Genomic DNA, 15,501 nt, shown 5'->3' with positions numbered 1-15,501 from the left:
TTTTTACATGTGTAAACTCCTATGGATTTCAGGACTTCAGGATTTGGCCCTTAATGGTATATATGTACATAGTGACATGTACATTTGTGATAAGGGGACTTTTAGGCATTTACAAATAATACTTAACAGAATCACTAGTATCAGCAAACTTCTAGGAATGGTGTCATTCAGCTGCTGTTAGAGTTGCATGGGTAATCTCAGATTTTTTTATGTATGTTAATTTTGGTTCCACGTATGGTTTGTTTGTTTGTTTGTTTTAATCTCTGTGCTTGGTAGTATTACATTTTAAAGTAACTAGTCTTAATCAGATTAGAATAATTTTAAAGTAGGTCAAGATTTGGATTACATTATTTTTACACTTTTAGAAACTTCAAAGTTGATATGATTGTGTTTATTTTTGTAGGAATCTATCATATGTTCATTCTCACAAGCAATGGATTCTTTTGCATTATGTGCCTCCCACTTGCAAAAATTCAGGAAGGTATGCTGATACAACTCAGGTTTAAAATTAAATTGCAAATTGTTGTGTATTAACCTATAATAACTAAAATACTTTTTTGCATGCTGCTTTCTATAGTGGCTATGGGCCCAGTCCTGTGAAGTGGTGAATAACCTCAACTCCCATTGGCTTCAAAGAGAGCTGAGACTGTTTAACAACTTCCAGGAAATGGCCTTAATTATTCATAGTGCTTTTGTTTATAAGACAGTGTGAATTAATTGTAATGATGCAAGATTTTATTTTCGTTTTTTAAAAAAATCAACCCTTAGTTTTGTAAACTATTTTTATTCCTCCTATCCCACCTGCAAATTACTTTTAGTTTAGATTCCCTTCAGTAATTCTGTTTCTTATTGAGAGTATTGCTTGTTACACGAACAGAATTCCAAATCATAGTATTACTACCATAGTTATATTGAAGAATATTAGAAATGACTTTAATGAGAACAGGACTACCCTGTGCTAGTAAAAAGTTAATTTTCTGTAACTCCATAACATGACCAATAGAAATGCATGTGAACTTGGATTGTATTATTGTTCATGCTATACAGAGCTGTCAGGTTGGTATTACAGCTATCCAATATGAAACTCTCTTTGTGAAATTATGAAACCATATTTTTTTGTGTTTTACATTGTGGCTTTTTTTTTTTTTTTTTAATAATATGTAGCAATTGACAAGATGGACATGATTACAGCAAAGAAGGTAAATAGCAGTATCTGCTAATCTGCCACCTGGTGTATTTGTTACAAATTTCCAATTTAACAAAACTGATCTGTATAGTTTATTAAAATCTTTCTGTTAGCTTTACAGCAATTAAAAAAATTCCTAACTGATAAATAGGTAAACTGAAGTTTTCTTTACATCCTAAAGTTAACATTTAAGTCGGTTGAAATTTATTTATTATTCTATAAATAACTGTGTTCTAATTTTTCCAGTTACAAGGAGATATCAAGACTGCTTATATTTCTACTCAGGACTATCATACCCTTGGCTGTCTGAATTTTGTGATTTGTGACTTGAGGAGCAACATCTTGCTGATAATTGGGGTAAATGTACATCCTAATATTTTACTGAAAAAATGTTTATGGAGACAAATGATTAAAATATCTTATGCATTAAGATGTTTGTTAATGTAATAGTCTGCAATATCAGTAATATTTTGGTTGATTAAAATATAATGTCAAGATTTTGGGATCAAACTTTTTACTTCTTTTACAAAGATTTTTTTTAATCTTTTTTGCAGGAGTTTTATTAATTCATGGATTCCCGAATGTAAATAATGCTAAAGGCTATCACTTATGCAGTCAGTGTGTGGTGGTGGTCTTTTTAGTTTTAAAGGGACAATTTGTCATTCAAAACTGGACATAGTGCTAAGAAGGTTGATAAAACTCCACACATTTGTTATTAGTGACTTTACTAAATTGCTGCGATTTTAGTTCATCTGCATGCGCTGATGTTTTTGTAGTCTAATACTTGTTTTCAGAGGGCTCAATCTAATGTCAACTGAAGTCAATGAGTCTTTCTATCTAACAGAGACTTGCGAAAGTACAGTATAAGGTCCCAGTCTGGCAAAGTGCTTAAGCACGTGCATAGTCCCAATGACTTTAGGGGGATGCAAATTATGGACATACTGAAGCACTCTTCTGGACTAGGTCTTAACGTGATCCCATGGATACATACTGTCTATAGTCTTGATCCACAAACCCCATTAACTTCAATGCAGATCTTTCTATTGATGGGTTCAAGCACAATGTCCTATTTGGATGCAAATTGGCTGTTTGTAAGTGTTCCATGTTTTTGTAAGAGCCAAAAAAAATCTACTTTAGAGGGCAAGAATGATTGATTTAAATATTGTGATATAGTGAAAATAGGAAAGGAAAAAAAGCTACTTTGATTTTTGAAATGTATTAATCCTAACTATTAAGAGGCTGTGTAGGGTACTCAGCAAGACTTGCAACTTCCCAGGAGCCTTTTTATATTAAACTTCAGTGAGTGAGACAAACTTGTCAACTACCAGAACTTCTAATATACAACCACATTTTGTTTTTGTTTTTTTAAACAGGGTAAAGGCAACTATGTGCTCTCCAAATGGGAGGTGGATCCTAGTAAAAACTTGGTGTCTGTTCAAAGTTTTGCTGATTCAAGTATGATTAAAGGTAAAACTTAAAAATTTTGCCTGTAAAATGAGAAGTCTAGTCATATAAATGTATAGGAATATAACTGAAAATATCTTGTGCTACTTTTTGTAATTGTTAGCTTACTGTTTTCATAATGCATGTAGTATTGCAGAAGGGGACTTTATTTTGTTGAGTATATACTGCAGGTCTAAATTTATGCTTCAAAGATGTTAACTTTTTTAAACAGATTTTTCTGCAGTGAAGTATTGCAGGATGTATATCCTATATAGCTGGATTGTCATTTTTTTTTTTTTTTTTTTTTTTTTTTTTTTTTACAAGGTGGAATAAACTTTTCTTGTTGTTAACCAGTTTTCAAATATTTGTCTTTTTATCTGAGGAGTGAGTGGGAGCATTGTTTAGTAATGTTATTGCTCTTCCTCATAGGCTTACTCCTAAAAGGTGCTGAGCACTCTGGCTCAAATCTAACAAAACAGTTCAGCAGATACATAAGTATTTTCAGGACTGGGGCCTAACTGTGCCACTAGGATGACTGACTGGCTCTTTTAGATCCATTTTAAAAACTCTGAATAAACTGGTTTGTAAATGGGTATTTCTAAAAAAATATTTGCAGTTCAAATGTATTATTTCCAGACAAAAATATAACTTCTATATAAATTTTATTGTTTTCTTTCCTAGGTGCAGTGAAATTTCAGGTTCTAGACAACTTGTTGTTTGTCTTGGATAAGGAAGTAAGTATAATCTCATTGATCTGTCTGTCTGAAATTCTTTTACAATGACTTTTTTACCTAATGATTTTTAAATAAAATTAGTGTCTACCAAATAGATTTTATCAGGTAGAAAAATACCTTTTCTTATAGAGAAGTTGACCTTACATTGTGCTTTATTCCTTGGATAGAAATACTTCAAGGTCTGGTACACTTAAGTACTGTACTGTAAATATATTGGTGTCTTCCTTTCTGGACAAGTCAATTGAATAAAACATGTCTTCATTATGTCAAGAAAGTATGAAGTGGATGCCTGAATTTTTGTTTTCTTCTAGAATGTTTTGAGCATGTGGGATGTTTATTCTCTTACGTTGATTTGGGATTGGCCTTTAGTTCATATTGAAGATTTTCTTCTAACTACAGAATCAGATTCTTCTTCAGTCACACGGTAAATGAAGAATTATAGCACCATTTTTGGAATATGAAGGGTCTACTACTGCAGGAATTGTCCAACCCTCATTTGGCTTTCTTTGGGGCTTGTCTTCTAGAAAATCGTTAGTCCCAATTGGCCCAGACAGGAACTAGAGCTGAGGTTTAACCATCAGGGAGTCTAAGGATTGAACTGGATGGTATGACAGGTCTTATTTTTGCTTCTTGTGGCATTCCAGTGACGTTTTTCTAGCTCATCAGCGAACAATACTGGACTTGCAGCCCAAGTATCCTTGACTTCTTTCCACAGAGGGTAAAAATGAGGCCTCCTGCAGAGTGACTCTCCTAATTACTACTAAAGCAGTTCATAACCATCCCTCTAGAGTTGCAAGCATTTTGGCAACTTTCTCATCTGTTGGATTGAACACTGGAGTATTGCTCTCAAGACTATGTGTGATAATAACTAGAATTAATATATAGCATTTATCTTCAAAGTAGGCAAATAAGTGGTATCTCATTCTACAGGTTGAGAAAATTGAGGGACAGAATTTAGGTGGATTGCCTAAAACAACAAAAGAAGTTGGTAACAGAGCAGAGATTAGAACACAAGAATTCTAGCTCTTATCATTAGACCATACTTTCCTTCCACGTTTGCCACCACATGCATGGTTTCAAGCTTGGAAATTGAACTCCTATCTTTTGCATGGTAATTTATTGTGCTACCCTAGGGCCATGGACTGTAGTACTACAATATCTCAGTTTTCATAGAAGACTGAAATTTTACAAATTGTGTCAGTATTTTTTTTATAAACTTCATAATTTAACATAAGATTGATGCAATGTTTTGGGGTTTTTTTCCTTCTCTATAGACAAGGGATTGCCAGCCTTAAACTAATAGCCTTGACAATACCTGATAACAAACAGGTACAAATCTCTTTATTTATCTATATTCTGTTTTATTTTGATTTCATAGCAGTTGAAAAGCATGAAGATATGAGATGGCTGATTATGCATGTATTCAATAGTTGCCTTTTTTCAGTGTTTGCACTAAAGAAACCAAACTGGTGTATAAACTAACAGTTACATTTTTGGTTTTCTAATAATTGCCTACTGTGAACAGGCATTGGAGTTAAGATAACAAACAGAATGCTGGAGTGAAATTAGTAGATATGCTTGTTTTTAAAAATCTAATAAACATAGATGACCTTCTAAAACAGTGTTCAACTTTCTCAAATTTTTGGCATTTGTCCCCTGAGCTCCAAAAAGTGCTCAATAAATTCTCTACCTCATTCTGTAGAAACACTCCAGAAAGAATCCTGCAAATAACTGTGGGGATCAACTTATTTTATCAAGCAGCCCCTTAGTTTATGATTTTCACATTTACCTTTTTGGTTTTTTTACCCTATTTTATAGATGAGAGACCTCATGGTTTTTTCACTGCCTGCAATGCACCTGCTCTATTCTTTGGAAGTATCTGATGTTTCTTCACTGGTTCAAAGTGGAATCAGCACAGTATGTTTTGTATTTTTTTAAACAACTATTATGTGTTTTAATATGTATAACCTCTAAAGCAGTTGCTGTGTTTATTATTTATTTTAGGTTAGAATAAAAAATGTGGTAAGAACTATACATGAATAAAGAACAATTTCTTTCCCTGATGATCTTACAATCTAAAAAAAAAAAAAATCTAAAATAACTCCAAAGGATGGAGGAAAGAGATACAATATACAAACTGATCAGGATGGCGCAAGCCCACATCTTGTTAGTTCAATACTTTTATATTAATGGCAGGTGCCAATAAATCTTGCTGTTAGATCTGATTTGTGTGGTTTTATTTTCTTTGAGTAAACAAATTTTTTTTTTTGAGGTGATGCTGCTGAAGTAGGTTTTTAGGGTAGATTTAATTGATGAAGCGAGGGCTTGACAAATAGACTTTTGGAAGCACAAAAGGAGCTGAAAGAGAACCAAAGTTTTATTAAGACTTGTGTCACTGGTAGAGTGGCGTGAGTATGGGGAAATGTGAATGGATACCAAGTCAGAGGTGTAGGCAGTTGTGCTTTTTCAAGGTTCTAAGTAAGTTCTAGACTGGATGTGCAGCACAGTGCAGAGCTGGTGAAATGACTCAAAGGAGTGTAATATGTTTGGAGCACTTGGCAAAAAAGATCATATGGGCAGTGGCATTTGGAGAGAATATAGGTTAATATCAAAGGCCAAAGAAAAGGAGATGATGATAGTCAAGGCAGGAGGTGGGGAGGACACAAATTTGACTTTCGGGATGGAGAGGAAAGGTTGACTTCTAAAGATGTGAAGGAAGAAATAACTGTCACAGTTCAGGGCCACTGCACCTGTATTCCTCTCCATGGTCTTTAGACCTACCACTCTAGACTCCTGGCTCTTGGGTAGAGACCCATGTGTCTGTCCCTCCGGACTGGGTTTTTTTTTTAGGCTACACAGTTGCTACCTACACTGTGATGTTCCCAGCAAGCCAGTCTGCCTAAACAGACCAGCAACTGCGCTTTGCTTTCTTTCTAGAGGCTATGAAGAGCTATAATTGCCAGCAGTCATAAATGACCACACAGCTCTTTATAAGCAAGTACATTTATTCTTGAAGTGAAAGCATTACAGAGGAAAAAAAAGTAAAAACAATAAAAGAACCTGAATGCATGCCAAAAAGCTTACCAGAGATCACCTCGACTCCAGTTTCAAGCTTTGGTAGATGTTAGTCCTTCAAAACCCACAGATGTTTTCTCCCATTACAAATTCATAACTCCCAGATGCAGAACCAGAACAACCATGAGTAGTTCAGTCTTTTCTTTATACTGCTTAGGCTCTTGATCTTGGCCTTATGTTACAGGAGATCAGCAGACAAAGCCCCACTCCTGGGGGCATATCTTCAGAAGGCTGTTTTTTTGTATAACTGGAGTTGGGCAATTTGTTTTCACTTCTCCCTAGATATTTACGAGGAAATCCACTTTACACATATTGTCCCAAATGTTCATTCTTGTTGAGCATATTGTTCAATATAGTCCTTTTGATCATCCAGGCCTCGCATCCCATTTTCCCCCAGAGAGATTACATACTATTATTATGTATTATTACAAACCATTAATTTAATACATGGAACCCCCAAAATATTTAAACTTAATTCAGTAATCCCTCCGAAGAATATGACAGGAAATTGCCATATCTATCAGGGTGATATGGCCTGGTTGTGGGGGAAGAAGGTGAGGAAGAGGTCAGAGATGACACTAGTGCTAAGGGCTTGAATGTCAGAATGAAAGTCAACAGGAATTGAAATGGGGCGATGAGGAGGTTTCAGGTAGAAAGACAAGAGTTCAACTTAAGCCATTTTAAGTTTTAAGGGGTGGCAGCCATCCTTGACAAAATATTAGTGAGACAGCAAAAGATGAGAGATTGGGTAAGAGAAAAGAAATGGCTAGGTTCCCACCTCTTTATTATTGCTAGTTGCTTTGTACTGCCTGAGATTTATTTTTTCATAACTTTAGTTTCTAACAATTGTCTACCGCAGGATACAATATGCTTTTTGGAAGGAATTCATGAAAATCACCAAAAGTAAGTCATATATTTCCATTTATCTAGGTTACTGTTATATTGAAATGTGTCCAATTATTTCATTTTCAGTATTATAATTTTATATCCATACATTGTCATAATTCCATAATCACTTTCAGGTCCCCTGAAGACCCAGTGTCTGTTTTAGTACTGAGAAGTTTAACAGAAGCCTTGCCAGAAAACAGGTATATTTTCCATTTTGAAATTTTACTTTTCTTTTATGTAACTTTTTGATACCTTAATTAAAATATCACACTTTATTTAATTTCACTCCCTAGATTAAGTCGCTTGCTTCACAAGCACAAGTTTACCGAAGCTGAGAATTTTGCTATTCAATTTGGACTGGATGTTGAGGTAAATTACTCATATTTGACAATAAATAAAGAGATTAATTTATGAGATTGAATTTATGAACCAAGTTTTTGTCTCTGATAATTTCTTAATAGCACATAAAACATTCAAATAGTGAATTAGCTTTTAAAATAAATTGATTTAAAATTAGCCAGTTGTGTATGTAACGGAAGTAAATTTTCCTCTGAACCATTCTGCATAAAGTATGCCTTCTGATGGAGTTCCATATAAGCATCAGGAAATGTAGCACATCTTGAAGAGTAGCACTTAATGTATGTTGATTAACAATAATATGACTGGTTGGTTTGAGTCACTGCATTATTATTAGAACTTCTTTGGGGTATTGGATCCAATATTGCAGAGTACTGAGCTCCCTCAATTCTTATTACCTTTGAGAGATCTCAGCACCTCCCAGGGGCAGTTCTCTTGACCTTATTCTGAACTTTAGCTATTTCTTTTATAGACAAACTCTTCTGAGTTGACATTTGTATAAAAAAAAAAAATCACATTAGGGTCAATGCTGCACTGGATTTTCTATAGCAATTCATGGGAATTTTTCCATTTGACTCTAATGGGAGCAGAAGCAGGTCTATATCACCCTCCTTAGAGATGAAATGCTAATTTTGTTATGTCCACTAGAAAATTTGATTAATCATACTTTTTTAAATTGATCAAAACAAAGATTAGAATTTACCAACAAGTAATTTTTTTACTCGGAAAGAGAGTCAGTTAATGGATGATAAAGATAGATGAGATTAGAAACATATTTTGATTTTGTTAACTTTATAGTTGTATTAATAATGATGAGTCTCAGTAGCCATAGGCTGCCTTTCTTTTTTTATAATAATTTAATCTTTCCAGAGTCCTGAAGATAATAGGACTTTATAAAACTTTTTTAACTCAACTTTATAAAACAACATATGGAAAAAATCTAAAGAGGACTGTCACCGGCCCAGCACTCCCATTCAAATGTGTGCTTTTTGGCTTTCTAAATTGTACTAGGATAACAAGGCTCTTCTGCAATGTTTGTGCTGAGGGCATGCATCTCATTTCAACCCACTTTCCTCCAGAATAATATTGTGATCTGACAATGTGATGACCTTTCAACTGCAGACAGAGATTATCTGTTTAAAAGCAGTAGGATGCTAGTTTTAAAAATGTCGGCCTTTGTCTTTTTTTTTTTTTTTTTTTTTTTAAACAGCTTGTTTACAAAGTAAAAGCAAGTGCTATTTTAGAGAAATTGGCTTCAGCTTCCATTGGAAGTTATGATGGTCAAACTGTCTGGTTAGACCTTGTGGATGAAGCTAAAGAAAATCTGCATAAAACACAGGTAAATGCTTTTGTGTGTTGCATGACTCTCTTGGACACATTCAACCAAGCTGAAAGGGAGCCAAGAGTTAATAACTTTAAACTGTTTCCTTAATCAAACAGGATAACCAGTTCATTGTGGATTACTGCATAAATGCTCCATGGCCAACATACGAAACAACTCAGGAAATGTTAAACTACGCTAAAATCAGAGTACGTCTTTTATGGAATTGCTCATACCGGTACATTCCTGCTCCATTTTCCCACTTGACTTGAATGACTATCACTGTATAACGGATGTTGCAGTTCAACATAGAATGATAATGTTTTAGAGGACTGGCCAAAAAATTAGACTAAGGGCTAAGCAAAAGGGGAAATGCTGTGGAGTGCACTTTGCTGTTGCTGCTGTATACTAGGGTAAAGCATGTTTCCAGTTAATGCTTTCTGTCAAGAGTAAGCATATTAGAAACATTGCCTAACATGAAAATCAGTTCTGCGGTAGATGTGATGTGTGAGCTAGTTTTCTATCCGACTTTCCTTGTGCTCGAGAGTTTTGTGAAAGGGTGCTGGTCCTGTTCTGCTCTTTGCACAGGGGAAAGGAGAAAAGGGAAACCAGGATTTAGTTGGGGCAGCAAGCTTTACCAAATCATTTGCAGAGACTGAAAACTGAACCTTGTTTGAATTTTTCATTCCTTTCACATTCCAGACTTTCCTGCCTTATTTAACTGAACCAAGTAGATGTATTATGGCCTTGATCCTACATACACTGCATACTTGCAGAAACCCCATGGAAAGATTGTGTACTTGAAGATACTAGTATTTTTGTTACTGTTTACATTACATTTTTATAGTGCTATGCAATATCTGATACATTCTGTATCAACAGTATTGCCAACTATTGTGTGTTAATACATTCATTTCAGATTTTGAAAAGAGATGACAAAACGATTGCTTCTGATGGAGTTCAAGTGTCCGTAACAGAAGTAAGAGAACAAATAAAAATTGCCTGGGTTATATAAGTATGTTAACTTCCAGTAAACAGTTAGATAGGCAATTTTAAAAATAGGATTAATGTCTAAACGTCTTAAAAATTAATCTAAAAACTCTTAAAATATGAGAAGGGATCCTGATACTGACATTGCTTTCAGAATGAAATACTTCCTGTTGCTGTAGAAATGAATGGTTCTTGACTACTCTAGAAATCAGAGAAATCAATCCGTTTTGTGTTTTTTTTTTTTTGTTTTGTTTTTTAATGTTAAGGAGCTTTTAAACAACTATAAAATGTTTGTGTTTATTCAGTCTTGTTGTAACTAAGATGGCATTCTTACAGTGTTCAGGAGATAGAGTGTAAACCATTTATAGTCTTGAATTTTTTTAATAATATGTACTAAGTAAATTGTCCTGCAGGACTAATTGGTTAGAGATTTTGGAAACCTTCTGTACCTGTCATTTTTATATTGGTTTTTCTTAACCATTTTAACATCATTCTCTGAATAGCTAGAGTTTTCCTTTCAACTAAAATCACTCTATCTCCATACAGATACTGAGAGCTCAAGCAAGGCTAACTACTTTCTATGGAGCCTTTGGACCAGAGAAATTCAGGTTTCTTTATTTCTTTAAATGTTGGGGCTTTCCACTTAGTGTCTCCTCCTTCACTCACACCTTTACCCTCTCCTCCCCCCAGATCATGTAGAGGGAGAGGGGCAGAGCTCCATTCCTGTCCCTAATATGCCAGCTGAGCTAGCACAAAGGAGAGGGAAGTAACCTGGCTCCAGTGAAGGGCTCCAGTTAGCTAATTCCATCTCCAGGAGCATGGTGGGAGAAAGAAAGGAATTGCAACCATCAGTCACAATTCCTTGACTCTGAGTCTCAATTTTTTACCACAGCTGCTCATGGTTTTAGCCAAAGTCTCAGTCTAGTATGTCAGGCTTTTTCCTTCTCTTCTGTGGTCTTTGTTTTTAAATTTCCTTTCTACAGAAGATGTCAGCCTGCTCTGCTGTTTGTCTGCTTATTTATTTTTATTATAAGCAAATAAGCACAGAGAAATGTGTACCTTCCTTATATAGAATCTCATTTCCCCTCTATTCCTGTACACAACTGTTAGGTTGGTGGTAGTTCGCACCCAAAGAGGGAAATACACCACACAGCCTTCTTCCGGACATAAGTATTCATTCCTTTATTGGGTGCATAATATAACCAAGTAGCTGCACTGTGCTTGTTTGCAAAACAAAATCTAAGGAGGCCAGAAGGGAGCAGGTAAAGATAAACTCTGCATTTTAACCAGAAGAGCCTACACAGTGAAAATATGTAACCTAGATTTTTCTGTTGCAGATGCTATATACTTCAAGCATTATTTAGCAGAAAATTGGTATTTGGGGATAAGTGTCATAGAAGGGATATGAATTTTTAAAAATCTGTCATTTTACGGTGATCTCTGGTTTGTAAAAACATTACTTGTTGGAATGTATACTTTTTTCTCTTTTTTAAAATTAAAAAAAATACTGTACTCAAAAGCCTAATCACTTTTCCTGATCACATCCCTAGTGGAATTGGTTGGATTGAATTCTTGAATAATGAAGATATTTTCAAGAACATCCTTTCTCAGCTACAAGAAGGCAATCTCTCTTGTGCACAATACCTCTGGCTTAGGCATCAGGTATGAGGTCTCAGATTTTTTTTTTTTTTTAAATCTGTTCTAGAGAGAGCAGTATTAAACACCTCCTTGACAAGTAGAAAGTCTGAAAGAATCCCATCTTTGATGAGGCTGATTACATTACCCTATTTCTTTTGCACTCTGAACTTGTTACTGGTTTAGAAGAATTAATTTCTGTTGTAACATCACAGATAAGTCCCTTTGAGGGGATGCCAAAGTCATGAAAGATGACACTTCTAGGACTCTGATCAGGCTTGCCATCTTGTGCTCACTTTCTCAGGAGCATGGAGGACTTTGCTCACTAATAGAATTTTTAAGGCTTGCTTAAGACTTGTTTGACTGCTGTCCTAAAAATGTCTTAAAAGTAGCTGTGTGGACTGAGATGTAACCAATTCAAAATGGTGGCCACAAACTTTTGAATTTCTCATTCTCTTGCTAGAGTGAGCTAGAGATCCAGTTTTCTAAAGCGCTGGCATTGTAGTACCAGTACTGCTTCCACTGAAGTTTGTGGCAGCAAGATTGTGTCCTGCATGTGTGATAAATTCACTTCACTGTCGTCTTGTTTAACTTGATCACACTTTCTCTAACATGGCTGTTTTTCTTGATTTCAGATCTGTGAATGGCTGAACTCTTCACTAATATAAAGAGCCAAGTTAGAAAGAGAACTATCTTTGTCTGATATTTTACAATATAATACACTCCATAATAAAAACATAAGTGTTTTGCTTTTATATTTTAGGCGGATTTTGAAAGCAGCTTTGATTTGAAAATGCTGGAGGACCTGCTTAACACAATCCATGCCACCATTCCTATAAAAGAACTGTGTCGGTGGTTTAAAAATGTTGTGATTCCTTTTGTAAGGAGAGTTGTGCCAAGAGGACAGGTAAAACTATTAAAAGAAACAGCTATGCAGATTTCCTTTATATCAAATATTTTTTTCAGATTAAAATGCACTTTTATAGGAAAGCCTCTTACAGAAATGGTACTTTTGATACTCAGAAAAGCCATTTCTTTAGTATTAAATGACTTTTTTCTGCAATTTATTTTGTTTAAAAAATTAATAATTTCACTTCATATTATTGTAAATGATTTTTGCTTTAGCACATAGAATTTTTTAATAATTCTTTGCATTTCAGAAAATACTAGCAAAATGGCTAGAACAAGGAGCTCGAAACCTTGAATTAACTGATAAGGTAAAGTACAGTTATGCTGCAAAACCCTGCATAAGTTGTATTTCTACATTTTCACAGATACTTGCACTAATTTCTAATATTTTGGGCAGACAAATTGGCCAGAAAATGGACTTCAAATGGCAGAAGTGTTTTTTACAAGTAAAAATCCAGGTGAACTGGGACTGGCATCTTCCTGGCGTTGGATTCCCTTGGTAAGGAGTATAGTTAATTGATAACACTATGTTGCTGAGCTCAATATTTACACTACTTGAACAGAGATCTTAATATGTAATCTTTTTATAACATGATTGCTAAGACCCACTAACAGCACTAAAATATATATTCTTTTGGTGAGGGAGGACTCGCTTCAGTGGAATGAGGAATTAAGTTCCTGTCTTCCTTTGTCTTATCCTTTAGCCCTGTTAACAAATGTCCTTCTGTTAGCCTTAAAGCATTTGTGGTTCTGAAATTGGAATGTGACATGTCTCTCCCTAGCCCAAAAAGAAAAGAAATTGCTTATAGCATGTTAGAAGGTTCCTGACTCATCTTCTCAACAATGTTTACAAAAAAATCTTCTGTGAAATGCTGAACTCGTTTCCATGATTGTACAACTAAACCGGTTATGGTAGCTCTATCAGACAGTTTGTTTCCTACTGTCTCTACATCATGATACATTTTTGCAAGTCCAGTCACTTTGTGTTTTGACAAATCACACCACTTAGCAGATTCCTCTATGCCATGAATCCCTATATATGAAGATAGTAAATATGCTATAGTACAATTTTGGATAGCACCTGTAATATAACACTATTACAGAATGATTTATGGCTTAAAAAGAGACATATCAGGAGAACAAAAACCTCTTAGTGAGATATGAAAGGCTACAGTATGGGGAGTGCCCACCAGTGAGGGTCAGGGACCAACTCAGGTACACAGATATTAGTGATGGACAGCAATACAAAACCGTAAGATAGAACTCCCTTTCTGTTCCTTATTCCCCTCTTCTAATGAAGAGTGAAGAGGTTGTAGTGAAGAGGGACAAAAATGGTGTTTGCTACTCTACCTCTCCCCAGCCTCAATTTTTTTAAATCCTACTCCTAAAGTGAATAATTCTGGTGTCTTATTAGTCAGCCTTTTTTAGCAGCAGCATGAAATTGACATGATTCTTGATAATGTCACTACTGAATTGAAATGATTAAACTAATTAATCTTGTTTAACTTGTTGCTGCTTGCCAAAATTCTGGACTGTGGAAAGGCAATGAACATGCCTATTTATAGAGTCAGGAAAATGACACTGAATTGGCTTACTCTTCCAAATGCGAACTGAATGTATCATCACAGAAGTAAGAGCCAGAAACTTAGGTTTTATTTTATTTGTTTTAATTAAAGCTTAAATTTTACAGAAATAGGACTTCCCCCTCCTCCATTTGCCAATGGTGAATAGGTGCAAGTAGCTTTTTCAAATGTTGGATTAGTCCATGCAAAATAAAAGTAAATTATATAGGTTATTGTAATATGTATCCTATAGATACAGTAGCACCTATAGATGTGGTGAGACAGAGGTTACAAGAAATAAAGCGCAAAGCAAACCAATTGCTAATTGCAAAAGCTGAAAATGTGGAAACTCGATCAGTAGAACAAAGTGATTGTCCAGAGCTACGGTCTTTACATCCTGTAAGCCCGACATGTTAAACGCTCTGTAAAAAGCAGGTAAATTGTCTCTTGCCTCTCCCAATCTGTCCCATTTTCAGGCTATTGTCTGACTTTCTTTTGTATGTTTTACAAAAATAATAGCAGTTCTGCAAAAAGCAAAGATTCACATAATATGCAAACTTCAGAAAATTATAGATAAAAGTTCCTCAGGAAATCCTTCTTTATTGGCTTATATTTCAGAAGTGTGGTGACTGTGAAGAGGTGCATTGGTTAAAGAAGCTGGTGAATGATTTACAAGAATTGGTAGATCTCTACAGAAAGTACAACTGCAGACTAGCACTCTGTGATTTTGAAAAGGTAATATTGCAGGTGTATTAAAATAATATCTGAGTACTGTCTGTATGGTTGATGCTTCATAAAAATCACTGAGCCAGAATAGTTCTGTGGATTATTGAGCATAGGATTTCAAACCAAGAACTAGATGGTAATAATCCATGCTCTGACTCCAACTCTTTGGTTATGTCTACACTTACATTGGCATGTATAGTACACTCAGCTAGCATGGGTATAAATTGCAGTGTAGATGGCTATGCTTAGGTGAGGCACTGCTTAGCAGTAAGGCAAGTACAAACATGCCACATCTTCTGGTATATACCCTACATAGCTCTCTACAAGCCCAAATCGTGCCTCCCACATCTACGTAATATTATACCACCACAAAAGGGTGTCATGAAGTATGTTTATTGCCTGTAAATGCTTTCAAAGATGTCAAGTGCTATATAAATGTGATTAGGCATGGTCCCTTCCCCTATTCGTTTACAGCTTCTGATATTGTCTATTGGATGACAGTTCAAGCTTGTAGTAGAGGAGAAATCAAAAATATAGTTCTACACAAAGAGGCTTTGGGGAAGAATTGTGTAGGGGGGTGGGTTTTCTGTGGGTTGGGCAATGAATGTTGTGGCCTAAAGTTTTTCCATTGACTTCATTGAGCTATGAATAAGGCCCTTAGAGAAATGAAGGAAG

At 35.2% G+C, this 15,501-nt stretch overlaps 1 protein-coding gene across 1 annotated transcript in view; it reads left to right on the top strand.

The window, feature by feature from the left end:
- Positions 1-15,501, top strand: part of KNTC1 (kinetochore associated 1) — a 62,138-nt gene that overhangs the window by 8,797 nt on the left and 37,840 nt on the right. Inside the window, exons 6-25 of the mRNA XM_067539556.1 lie at positions 404-481; positions 1,165-1,199; positions 1,433-1,543; positions 2,560-2,653; positions 3,311-3,363; positions 3,675-3,787; positions 4,638-4,692; positions 5,182-5,280; positions 7,298-7,341; positions 7,461-7,526; positions 7,620-7,695; positions 8,894-9,022; positions 9,124-9,213; positions 9,924-9,983; positions 10,541-10,602; positions 11,545-11,656; positions 12,393-12,536; positions 12,790-12,846; positions 12,936-13,037; positions 14,719-14,835. Of these exons, the coding sequence (XP_067395657.1) occupies positions 404-481; positions 1,165-1,199; positions 1,433-1,543; positions 2,560-2,653; positions 3,311-3,363; positions 3,675-3,787; positions 4,638-4,692; positions 5,182-5,280; positions 7,298-7,341; positions 7,461-7,526; positions 7,620-7,695; positions 8,894-9,022; positions 9,124-9,213; positions 9,924-9,983; positions 10,541-10,602; positions 11,545-11,656; positions 12,393-12,536; positions 12,790-12,846; positions 12,936-13,037; positions 14,719-14,835 (1,697 nt within the window). The remainder of the gene's footprint in view (positions 1-403; positions 482-1,164; positions 1,200-1,432; positions 1,544-2,559; positions 2,654-3,310; positions 3,364-3,674; positions 3,788-4,637; positions 4,693-5,181; positions 5,281-7,297; positions 7,342-7,460; positions 7,527-7,619; positions 7,696-8,893; positions 9,023-9,123; positions 9,214-9,923; positions 9,984-10,540; positions 10,603-11,544; positions 11,657-12,392; positions 12,537-12,789; positions 12,847-12,935; positions 13,038-14,718; positions 14,836-15,501) is intronic.

This window comes from Emydura macquarii, unplaced genomic scaffold (genome assembly GCF_026122565.2).
Source record: "Emydura macquarii macquarii isolate MOO-44397 ecotype Brisbane River unplaced genomic scaffold, CSIRO-AGI_Emac_v2 contig_554, whole genome shotgun sequence".
Classification (NCBI taxonomy): Eukaryota; Metazoa; Chordata; order Testudines; family Chelidae; genus Emydura; species Emydura macquarii.
Note: the sequence above shows the minus strand (reverse complement) of the source record. Positions and strands in the feature narration are given on the sequence as shown.